At 48.7% G+C, this 12,510-nt stretch overlaps 1 protein-coding gene across 2 annotated transcripts in view; it reads right to left on the bottom strand.

Moving 5' to 3' along the window:
- The window catches only part of TSPAN5 (tetraspanin 5), a 163,197-nt gene that overhangs the window by 26,818 nt on the left and 123,869 nt on the right, over positions 1-12,510 (bottom strand). For both annotated transcript variants that reach the window (XM_006100295.3, XM_023763925.1), the window contains exon 2: positions 2,868-2,918. In XM_006100295.3, coding sequence (XP_006100357.1) covers positions 2,868-2,918 — 51 coding nt within the window. The remainder of the gene's footprint in view (positions 1-2,867; positions 2,919-12,510) is intronic.

Here is a 12,510-nt window from a genome sequence, read left to right as displayed (position 1 = left end):
AGAGAAGTCCACACAGCTGCCCAGAGTCACACAGATGGTAAATGGAGAAGCCAGTGTTGAACTCAGGCGTGTTCAGCCCCAAAGCTGTGCTGTTTTTCCACACAGCAAGCAGAGCCATCTTAAAACAAAGCCAGTTCAAGACACTCCCTTGTCAATATGCCCTGGTGACTTCCTCTCAAACCAAACTTCTGCAGGACCCTGCCCGCTCAGGTATCTGCCAGCCTCTCTGGCCACACCCCCTATTCTTCTTGCCCTTGTTCTCTCCTTCCAGGCCTCCTGGCCTTCCTCCTATTCCTAGGAATCACCAAGTCTCTGACTCAGGGCCACCCCACTTGCTATTCCCTCTGCCCAGAATGCTATTCCCCGGGACCTCTGCAGATCCCTCCTCCTTCCTCCAGGTCTCTGCTCCAATGCCACCTCCTCAGGAGGCCATTCCCAACGACTCTATCAAAAAGAGGCCTCTTCCGTCACCACTCTCTAAGCAGCCCTTACCCTGCAGCTTACATTCTCAGCAGCACCTACCAGCGCCTGAACCCACCCTCAGCTAGTTGACCGCTTCCTGACAGCCCTCCCACTGGAATGCAAGCTCCAGGGGGGCAGGGGCTCTGCGTCACTCACTGCCGCACCCCAGGTCCAGGGCCCGCATGCAGCAGGGCCCACCAAATTGGGCTGCAGTCTGTCCTCTCCCCTCTGCCGCCTCCATCTGGTCCCAGCACACAGAGGCCTGCTACACAGCAGCTGGTGACCTTAGCCAAGGAGCGTCAGCTCTCCAGAGAAACTTTCCATTTGCTGCCAGGGGCCCTGACAAAGAAGGGACTGATACTGCATCCCCGTCCCTGAAGACCACATCATCCCCTTGCTCTGATATTTGCTAGTTTTAGAATTTTGTGATTTTATCAGAGAAGAGACATTTGGTGCAACGGGTGAAACAAAAAGATAATTATATTTCACAAAGAGAGAAAAAAAGCCTTCGAAACAACCAATTGTCTGTTTATTGCCAGACTAGACAATTCGTTCATTTAATGCCTCCCAGCGTCTTTTCAAAGCAGATGGAAATGGGCTCTCATTAACGCAGAGTTATAAAAAGCTGTGTGACCCAGCACTGAGCCAGCCGGAGGGCTTCGAAGAGCAGAATCTCTGAGCTTCCACCAACACAGATCGCCCAGCTTCTCCGGGGATTGAGGCAGAAGCTGGTCCTGAGCCAAGAGAAGACCAGTGTTCAACATAACAGTTTCCAGAGATACAATCACCTCTGTTTGGGGAACTTAATTTGTCTCCCTTCATCAGTAATCCCCGCCCTGGAAGGTGGCTCACTTTCCGTAAGCCTCTTTACATTTCGCAGAAGTATTTTGTAAATGAACAGAAGGTCTTTCATTTCAAAACTCAGGATTTACTTGGAGTTTTCCTTGATGCCGTCTATCTGAACGTTGTTTTAGTTGTGGAAATTCCTCCTGGCATCTGAGGGGCTTTTGTTTACTGGACTTTCTTAGTTCTCCTCTCCCTTCTTAACACACAGAACACTTCAAAGAAACTCTTGGCTCGGGGCCCTGGTCAAGCTCAAAGGGTGAAATACCAAAGAGATAAGGGAACCATCTTCTGGGAAAATTTAAGCTAACCTCTTAGTTTGCAACTTTTAACCAACCCGTCCACTCCCTCCTTCTGACAAGGTGGGAGATGATAAAGCTGTGCTGTGTAGCCAGCCGCGCACCAGGGCGGACACAATGCTGCCAAGGCTGCCACTACCAAACGAGGGAGAAGGAGAGAGCTTGCATTTATCTCCGAATTCCGGTGCTTGGCCTCCGTAGGGAAGGTCATGCAGGAAAATGACAGGTGCGGATGGGGAGGGAGTCCAGTGGAGGGTGAACTGGGACCTGGTGCCACGAGTGTGCTGCTTAGAGCACACACTGCCGGCGCCGTGTCCTCACTGTAGCCTGGAACATGCCACCCTCTCTTTCCAGATTCTTCCTTTTACTCTAGTGCATTTGAGTATAAATTTCGAATATTCCTAAATGCTTTCAATCAGCAGACCGTATTCCCATTCTTGAGCAGTAATGATAAGTGTTCACCTTCTTTAGCATTAATGATAAGTTTATCTGCTATTGGAACACAAGTGATATCCAGCTTCCTTCACAGGACATGCTAACAGCTGACCACCTAACGCTCACACTAAAAAAATAATAATAATCTTTATGGCTTGAGTAAGCTTCCAAAGGTTAAAAAATAAACAAGAGAGAAAGAAGGCTGCAGGCAGGTGAGTGATGTTAACGCACATGATTGACATTCCTGTGGCAGGAGGAAACCTTCCGTGGAGCACGTGTCTCTGGCTCACTGACACGGTTCCCACGCGCAGTCTCTGTCGTGCGCGTGCACTGTTACTTCTGTAATTATTTTGATATTCTGGTCAGTTTAGGCCCCATTCCTAAAATATGCCATTATCTTGCGAAAACACTTTCCTTAAAGAACCATATTTGTTTGTTTTGTTGTTGTTGTTTTTTAATTGAATGCATTGGGGTGACACTGGTTAATAAACTTACATAGGTTTCGGGTGTACAATTCTATGGTATAGCATCGGTATATTGCACTGTGTCTTCACCACCCAAAGTCAGGTCTCCTTCCATCACCATTTACTCCCCCTGTACCCTCTGCTACCTCCCCCTACACCTCTTTCCCTCGGGTAATCACCACACCGGTGTTTGTGTCTATGGGTTGTTTCTTTGTTTTTTTTACTTAATCCCTTCACCTTTTCACCCAGCCCCCCAAACCATGTTTGTTTATACTCTGCGGTTTCAAAGAGGAAAAAGAGAACAGAGTATAACATGCAGCCTCTAACAACCCAGATGTGTGCATTTTCATGATATTCAACTTACTTTTTCATTCCACGCCCACAGTCCAATTCCAAGAAATGCTATTCCCAGAAACTGAAAAAGAAAGAGAGAGCGCAGTGTAAATATAAGAGTCAACACCATGTTTTTACTAATATAAATTAGAAAGTTTTCAATCAATTCTTTTGCCACTTTACCTGGCTGAAAAACAATTCATTCTAAAATCTGAGTAATAATCTTTAACAGAAAAAAAAAGAAAAAACTAAAACAGAATCCCCCTTGATTAATGTTATTACAGCATTAAAAAGGGTTGGGGGGAAAAAAGGTGGGTGTATATATGCAATGACATATTATTCAGCCTTCAAAACGGAGGGAAGCCTGAAGGACATGACGCTACACGAAACAAGCCAGGAGGACAAAGACCACATGGTATCACTTACACGTGGAATCTAAACATGAGTAAGTCAAGCTCATAGACATGGGGGGTCGGAAAGTGGTTTCCAGGGGTGGGGAAAACAGGGAGAGACTGGTCAAAGGGTACAAACTTTCAGTTGAAAGATGAATATGATCTGATAATCTAATGTATGACGTGGTGGCTACCGTTCATAACAATGGATTGTATCATTGAAATTTGCTAAGAGAACGTAAATGTTCTCTCGCACACACACAAAAGGTAGCCATGTGAGGTGAAACTGGGATGTGTCTTAAAATTGACGGTACCTCTGCCTGGCTGGGGTGGCTCAGTGGATTGAGTGTCATCCCATGCATCAAGAGGTTACTACTTCGGTTCCCAGTCATGGCACATGCCTGGGTTGTGGGCTCCATCCCCAATAGGGGGGATGCAGGAGGCAACCAATCAATGTTTCTCTCTCATCGATGTTTCCATCTGTCTCTCTCACTCCCTTCCTCTCCCTCTAAAGCAATAATAAAACAAAATATTAAAAAAAAGATACATCCGCATATATAAAAAATGTATGTACAAAGTTTTTTTCTTAATCGATGGTACCTCATAGTATTTTTGCCTTGACTATACCAAAAATAATAATGTCGCTTATAATCAGGGTGTTAACAGGCGTGATGACACACTATACAGTGCTGTCCACCCACTAAGCGCTCAGTGATCGGAACGGGGTGCAACTGGCCATGAGGGAAAGACTCATTCCGATTCATTAGCAACTCGGAATCCCCTGCCCTGACGGGGACAGAGTGGGCGCCTGAGCAGAGGCATTCTGACAGCGGCGGCGACTGTGGATTTGACTGACATGCGGGTTAAGCTAAACGTCAGGAAAGCTGTCCACAGAGCGAGCGAGCGGGGTGCGCGGAAAACGACAGTGAGGGTGGCCACTCCTCCCAGCTCCAGGGAAACCTGAGCTGCCCACCTGGGAGGCCTTCTCCACTCGCTGGGCAGGGACACTTTGCAGGCTTCAGACCGACAGGGGCTGGGCGAGCCGCAGGAGCAGAGGGAAGGGAACAGAAAGCACACACACCATGGAGCGCCCTGAAAACGGGGCGGTGTTCTTAAAAGCAGGACTTCCCCAATCTCTCAGCAGTGACCCGGCCTCGCCACGAGGGTATTCGATGCGTTCTGAGCTCCTGCACGGAATGCTCCAGCGTGGCCGTGGCAAACACCGAGGCCCCTTCCTCCTCCTTTTGCTCTCAGACATCTGAGAAGTGTGTAGGAAGATGTCTTGTTCTCAACATCCCAACAGGAGAACTATGGTCAGCCTCTCCACTGCCGGGTCAGAGTGCTATTTCACTTCACATTCCTGACCCCAAACAACAAAGGTGCCGTCCCCCGAGGCACTCGGGGCTCTGCAGTACAAAAATAAAGTCATTCAGCATCTCTCTCTCTCTCTCTCTCTCTCTCTCTCTCTCTCTCTCTCTGTCTCTCTTTCTCTGTTTCTAGGTCCGCGGCACAACTGGGTAACAGGGGACAGGTGTACACACAGGATCCCATCACACCTAGAAGTCACCAAGCGCTTGGCTCCACACGTAGGACATCAGGTGCATCCCATGAGATGCCTGACTTTCTAACGCTAAAGCCCTTCATGGACAAATGTTCACATCGCCCCGACGCAGCATTTAATCACAGCATCACCACGAGGGTGGGCTGTGGTGGCAGAGGGCACTGCAGTCAGCTGCGCTTCTCGCTGCCAAGAGGGTAGACACGTCACTTCGCTGAGGGCCCTGCGAAATCGCTAACATTTATTTCCCTTGATGACTCACCGGCCCCTGTGCTCCGTAGGTAGCGTCTCTCTTTAGCATCACAACATGTTTATTGTGAAATACAGGCTCAGGTTACTGAGGCTCAGAGCCACACAGCTGGAAACCCAGGGAAGTCTAACACAGAAGTGCACGTCCTCACCAGCCTTGATGCGTCCCCATCCCCCACGGCACAGACAGCTGTGACATTCAGGTTAGAATCCGATGGAATCAGAACAGGACATGGCACCTTCCCTCTCCAGGGAGCAAAGGGAAGTTGGGGAAGAAAGAGATGAGAACCTCGCCTTCACCTGAGAACTGGCTGAAGAACAGAAATGCCCCACCCTGGGGTCAGCAATGGAGGGAAGTAGAAAACAGAGAAATCCCACGGTGGGTCAACTTTCTCCTCTTTGTATAAAGTCCTCCGTTCTCTTCCTGCCACTTGGAAAACCGTTTTGCTCTCACAGACCACATAAATGGGTTGGAAACCAATAGTTTCCCACAAAAAAAAGGAGAAAAAAAATCAGGATTTAAAAGAAGACTCGCAGACCATTCCTTTACCACCTTGCTCCAATATGTTCTGCTTTAACTGTGACTTTCCAAACAAGGGCTTAAGAACCTGGAGAGCAGACGCTGGGTTTGAAGACAAGGATCGCACTCAATACCTAAGCAAGAGAGCGGTGCGGGCTGGGGCCTCCACAGGCACATACCTTCGCAGCTACATCACTAGCAAATGTCCTCCGAGCACTCTCAGCCCATGTGTTTTGTTTTAGAATCAAGTTGTTCCAGCTCCATGTAATTAAGCGGAGAGGAGCCAAAAAGCAGAGACAGGCACGCAGCACTCAAGGCACACGGAGTCCCCCTTCCCACCTCTCAGAAAAGGGGACGTAAACCACCCAGCTGACCTCGTTAGGAAACCGGGAGGCCCGCTCACAGGGAGGGAACAGCTGAGAACACTTGCAGGCAGCTCCTCATTCCTGCGGAACAGAAAAACAGACCCGACGCATCTTCCCGCACGGCAACGTATGCAAACACGCAGCACAAATGTTTGTCCACCCGGTTTTTGATGTCTTAAAAGGAATGACAATAATCTTGCCAACACTTGTTGAATGTGAGTAGGAACTAGGTGCTGTGTTTTTTACGAATTAGCTACAACAGCTCTGCCTAATGTAGTAGCCACTGGTTGCTGAGGCCCTGACATGTGGCTGGTTCAAACTGAGATGAGCTAGAGTCTTAATATGAATAAAAAAAATGTAAAATATCTCATTAATACTTGCTTTATTATTGACTACCCTGTTGAAATGATAAAGCTTTAGATGTATTGGGTGAGACAAAATATATTAGTAAAATTAATTTCACTTGTTTCATTTCCCTTTTTTAAATACAGTTACTGCAACCTTTAAGTTCCCTACGTGGCTTGCACTATATTACTATTGAACAATGCTGGCCTGACGTGTCCCTCAACAACCCCGTGTGGTAGGTGCTGATCACCACGTTACAGGTGAGGAAACTGAGACTTAGACACCCGAGGTAATTCCCCCCAAAGGTCACACAGGTGCCTGCGCTGGAAACGCTCAGGAAATGACTCCTCAGCCCACGCGTGAAACTATTACAGCACTTTCCTGATGTGCATAAAGTGTCCAGACAAATAATGGATGGACAATTATACGGAAACTCTTGTCCTAACACCCAAAATTGCCCCTTTCATTTCTAGGTGTTCGGGGCACAGGTATGTTTTCCTGAGGGAGTGCGAATGGCACCAGGTGCTCTGAGAGTGGCATGCTGACGCAGCTGCTAGGCGTGGCGGGACAGAGCGGGCAGAGCCGGCGCTCAGGAAACGCCGGAGAGGACAATGGACCCAGGATGGAGACGTGGGTGATGGCGTGTCCATGCCAGGAGGGACACGTCTGCCCCCTTTCTCTGAGGAGTGGAAGATCTCCTCCCCCATCTGTTGTTTTGGTCCTTGCTGAGCCTCCAGCATCTTGGAAACAAAAATGTGCTCCGTTCTAACCGGTACAAAAATGGGTACTTTGAGAAGCCATCCATCCATCTACAATCCTCAACGAATATTCCTGAGCTTCTACTTGGTGCTGCACACTGCTTTTCTCTTGTGATACAGGAGATAAGATACAGCCTCTGCCCCCTGTCAGCCTGCAGTCCAGTAGGATTGTAACCAAATCATCAAAGCTTGAAGGACAAAATTGTCCTTGATGGTGCCGTAAAGGAAAAGAAAATAAGGCCAATAGAGACTGTCAGAGGGGATTTGACCAGAGAGCGTTACCAGAAGGCTTCTCTGAGTGGGATGTAGGAACTGGGGTCTGCAGGATGAGGAGATGTTAACTGGCAAAAATAAGAAATAAAAAAGGGAAGAGTAGTTCAAGCAGAGGGAAAGCATGTACGCACTACATGTACACGGTGGTGGCGGTAGCATGGCACATCAAAGGGTCTAAAACAGGGGTGGGGAACCTTTTTCTGCCAAGGGCCATTTGGGTATTTATAACATCATTTGTGGGCCATACAAAATCATCAACTTAAACAAATTAGCCTGCTGTATCTGGTCAAACATTTAATGAACTCACCCGATGCCTGCCGTGGCAGGGCCGGACCAAATGATTTCTCGGGCCTTCCACGACCCGCGGGCCAGATGTTCCCTACTCCTACTCTAAACGGTGACTGGTGTGGCTGGCGCACAGAGAATGAGGAAAGAGAAGAGGGCAGGGCAGATGTGCAGTTAGAGACACAAGCATGAACCAGCCCATGCAGGGCCTTGTAGGCCATATTAAGAAATCTGGGCATTGCCCTAAGAGGGACAGGAAGCCATTTAAGGGCCGACTGTGTATAGTGAGCTGCAGTGGGGTGAGGAGTCTGGTCAGTATCAGATTTGGGTGTTGGAGAAATGATGACCTAGGCTGCAAAACAGAGGAGATTCACTGGGATTAGAAGGAGACAAGACCGATCATGTCCTGGACTGAAATGTGGTGGGGAAATAGAAGTAAAACTATTTAGAAGTAAAGCTGACATTTTCAGTGACGACTGGATATGGTGAAAGGGGGCAAGGGTGACGGAGAGGGAGGTGTTGCCAATAATGCCTGTGATTCCAGCATCTTCCACACGGATGGCTTTTCAAATTCCATCTTATGTCCTCGCTGCCAGAAGTGACTCTCAGGGCTAATTTTGTAACTAGCTTGAGATCTAGTGGCATTTCTGAAGGACAGTTTTCTTTCACGGGTATTTTGGCTGCTATCTGAATTTTCTTCGAAGCAAATTTCAGCTTGCATACTTTAAAAAATAAATTATTTAAAATCGATATACATGTCCACCCCCACCCAATACTTTTTTTTTCTTTTTTAAAAAATATATTTTATTGATTTTTTACAGAGAGGAAGGGAGAGGGATAGTTAGAAATATCGATGAGAGAGAAACATCGATCAGCTGCCTCCTGCACACCCCTTACTGGGGATGTGCCCGCAACCAAGGTACATGCCCTTGACCAGAATCGAACCTGGGACCCTTGAGTCTGCAGGCCGACGCTCTATCCACTGAGCCAAACCGGTTAGGGCAACCCACCCACTACTTTTATTCATAAAAGGAAGTAGCTACTGGCCAGTGCGGATCCATTGGTTGGAGCGTCGCCCTGTGCACTGAAGGGTCTTGGGTTTGATTCCTGGTCAGGGCACATGCCTGGGTTTGGATTCGATCCCCAGTCGAGGCGCATATAAAAGGTGACCAATAGATCTTTCTCTCTCTTGCTCTCCCTTCCTCTCTCTCTAAAGTAAAAAAAAAAAAAAAAAAAAAAAAAAAAAAAGGAAGCAATTATGTATAGATGTACGTTAAAATTCACAGGCAACTCTTAAATACTCAAAAAAATAACAATTTCATCAATGGCATCTGCCCAGAAAATTCCATGAACAGGCTCAAAATAATAATGCAGCGATGTAACCACGATGGAGGGAAACAAGTCAGGTTAATCTTCTCACCTCCATTGGAGCCTCAAAAATATTATCTTAAATAACAATGGGTGGAACTGTTATGTTTTGTTTTGTTGTTTTTTTGAAATTTTAAGCTCTGCCTGAATAAACAGGAGAGATGCATTGAAAACATTTGGCACAGAAGAGAGGAAAGAGAGAAGGCCATTAGGAAAGATGTATTTTTCTGGAACTGCAACACGTGTCCCTTTTATTAGATCTTTTCTGACGCTTTAGTGTGAACAACACTCCTGTCCTGGCAGGGGTGGGTGAGGTGGGGCAGTCCATCCACGTGTGCTAAACACTTACGTTAACAAAACACACCTTGTCTTTATAGAGGAGGGGCTGATTTCAGGAGTAAGAGGCCTCTGGGCAGAATTCTTGCCAGGCCTAAGGAGGAAGCTCGGGCTGGTGGAAAACTCAATGCTCAGGAAGTCGATCCCAATTTTGCCACGGGGTCTCTGTGTCCCAGTTTGCACATGCAAACTGTGCAGAATCCACGGAAGATGGAATAACAGATAAAGCTCAGACTTGTAAACAGGACACTCCAGGCAGCCTGCTGGTGCACCAGCCCCAGCTCTGCCTGGTGCTGTGATCGCGGGGAAGGCTCTCCATTCATTCAGCACAGAGTTGCTGATCATCTACTGGGAGCCAGGCAGCCCTCGAGACACTTGGATAAATCAGGAGCCAGAACAGACGAAAGTGCCTGTGCTATGGCTGACACTCCAGCTGTGGTGTGTGGAAAGGCAACGGCAAGGAAAGGAAACATAAAGGAGTGGATTACACGGACTTTTAGAAGCCGAGAAGCACCATGGGGAAGGAGAGCAGCAGGAGGGACCGGAATGTGGAGGGGGTGCTGCAATATTAAAACAGAACGGGCAAGGCAAGTCTCCATTAAGAAAGCGCTGGATGAGCAAATGTGACGGAGATGAAGGAGTTGACCGACGGAAATCAGGGAATGGGGCTCCAGGCACAGGAACAGCCTGGCTGGAGGAGGGGCTGTGCGGCAAGCTGGAGGAACAGTCGCTGGGGGAGGGCTGGCGTGCGTGGGGCAGGGGTAACAGGAGCCAGGCTGGGTTGGTCTTTGAAGGCTGGAGCGACAACTGTGGTTTCTACTGGGAGAGAAGAAGAATCACAGGAGGGTTTCCCGACTTCCTAGAGCCCCCGGGTCGTCACCTGTCAACTGCAGATAACAAGGGTACTCCAGGGAAGGCACAAAACCGCGGTAGGGGCCAGGTGATCATGATAGGCCTGGCTGAGGGTCACAGAGCCCAGCACGTGCTGCGTGCATATTGGTTCCCTCCCCTTCCTCAGGCACTTCTCCGCCGGCCTCCTCCAAAGTTTGGACCTGTTTCTCCAAACGAGGGCACATCCTCGCTCTCAGAGATCAGCGGTCCTCTCTGAACTTCTGAACCACTCTCCGCATGGACCCTAACTTGCCCTTCACACACGCACACACACACACACACACACACACACACACACACACAATTTTAAGGAGGGACATGACCTGGGTTCACACCACAGGAGTGACGGGGACTGTTAATCAGGGAGCATGTGCCCACTTAAGGGACAGCAGCACCTGCCCTCGTCAGTCCTCTCCCTCCCCAACAGCAGCTGCGGCGCCTCCAGGGACAGTGGACACAAGTACCCCCATGCATTGAAAATTAACGATTACTAGTAAAAGATATTCCAGTCAGAATATCGAGATCGTGTTTCATTTCACATCTTTCCTATTTCGTATTTTGGCTGTCTAGTTCAGGAATTCTGAGTATATTGGCCCCAGAACCTAAAACCCTGCAAATGTTGAAACCCTACATTAAATTTCTTCCCATCAGGGCTTCTTGATGTATCCTCTCTTTCTCTAACATTATCACTCCTTTTATATGACATCCTTTGTAAAGAAGTTTTGGTTTTTAATATGTTTTTATTGATTTGAGAGAGAGAGGAAGGAAGAGAGAGACAGAAACATCAATGAGAGAGAGACATTGACCGGCTGCCACCTGCAGGCCCCTGACTGGGGATCAAGCCAGCAACTCGGGTATGTGCCCTGACTGGGAATCGAAGCAATGAACTCTTGGTTCATAGGTGCACGCTCAACCTCCGAGCCACATCAGCTGGGTGTCATTATACCTAATAATAAAAAATCCTTTGGAGGAATGTGGGATATAAATTATAACCAATACTGATTGGGCTAGCTCCTGAAATAACACCACCCCTTTTTTAAAACTTCCCCTCACCCTCCTGGGAGCCCTGCAGCCAGATCTGCAAAGAGGGCCCAGCCGCACTCTACCCTCTCTAGGCCGACGTGGGACATGTGACTCAAACACCAGGCTGAGGCAGAGTCTCTCCTCCCCAGGAAATGGGGTCTGGACGCAGTGGCTTTTGTCAGCCTCAGTCTCCCTTGTGCTAGAACGGGCTGGGGGTGCTGAGGAGACACCATTCGGGTGTAGAACGCAGAAGAGAGACCACAAGTCACTTCTACTCCTGACCCCTCTCTGCTCCTTATCCGCAAGACCCCTGGCCACACATCCTTAACCCTGGGTCCCGCACAGCGCCCCTGGGTCTCTATTATACGTCTCTCCCTGCTCCTATCTTAGCTCAAGTACTCCGGAGATTTTTGTTACTTGCAACCAAGAGGCTCCTAAGACGTAACTAAGAGAGCAGATGAATTTCCCTCGTGCTCAGGCCTGTGACAAGCTCACTGCTAATGATGAAGCGTGCAAATGGGCACGCGCATGCTGCTGCTCCGGAGACTCAGAAGGATCTGGCAGTGGCTGTCATCCTTTCCCAGCACCTCGGTACAGGCACTGGGGGTCTGAACTCCCCCAGACACTGCTGGCTCCAGGTGTGAGAGGAACACACAAGCCAGCCACGCTTCCCTGAAGGAAGGAGCTGTCCTCCAGTTGCTTGTGGAGTTTTGGAGGAGGAATGATCCAGCTGGAAATGGTTCCCAAAGCAACACCACCCAGCGGGGCCTGGGAAAGGGCGAGGGGGCGGGGGAGCTCTCGTGTTCCCAAGCTCTGTGCACCGGGTTCTGCCCTCCTGCTTTCCCTGAGACTCGGAGGGGCTCTCTGCCTTTGAACTTGCTCCACACCAGATGAAGGCCCGAGCTCCCCTGAAGATGTGTCTACAGTCCAGGGACAACCTTGTTCGGAAACTCCTTTGTTAGAGTTGGGAGCTGAGTAACGCTCTGGCAAGAATCTGAGATGGGAAGAGAGAAAACAGGGTGGCCTATGCAGGCAATAAAAACCTAGATTCTTCTTGGAAATTACGTAGATGATGCAGGCTCATCAAAGGGAACATGAGGGTTTAAGCAATCCAACTCCAGATGGAAACACGGGGGCTGCAAGTTTACAGCCCACTGATCTTTGTGTCCAAAAAAGCAAGGCTTACCCTGCCCAGGCTATTCCATCAGTAACTCTCTGATTAGATAAAACCGAGGCTCAGAACAGACCAGAGCAATGTTCTGGAGGCTGAGGAGGACTGAGGGAGAACTCAAGTATTTTGAACCACAGGCA

Source organism: Myotis lucifugus, unplaced genomic scaffold (assembly GCF_000147115.1).
Source record: "Myotis lucifugus unplaced genomic scaffold, Myoluc2.0 scaffold_308, whole genome shotgun sequence".
Lineage (NCBI taxonomy): Eukaryota > Metazoa > Chordata > Mammalia > Chiroptera > Vespertilionidae > Myotis > Myotis lucifugus.
This window is presented reverse-complemented; position numbering and strand designations above follow the sequence as displayed.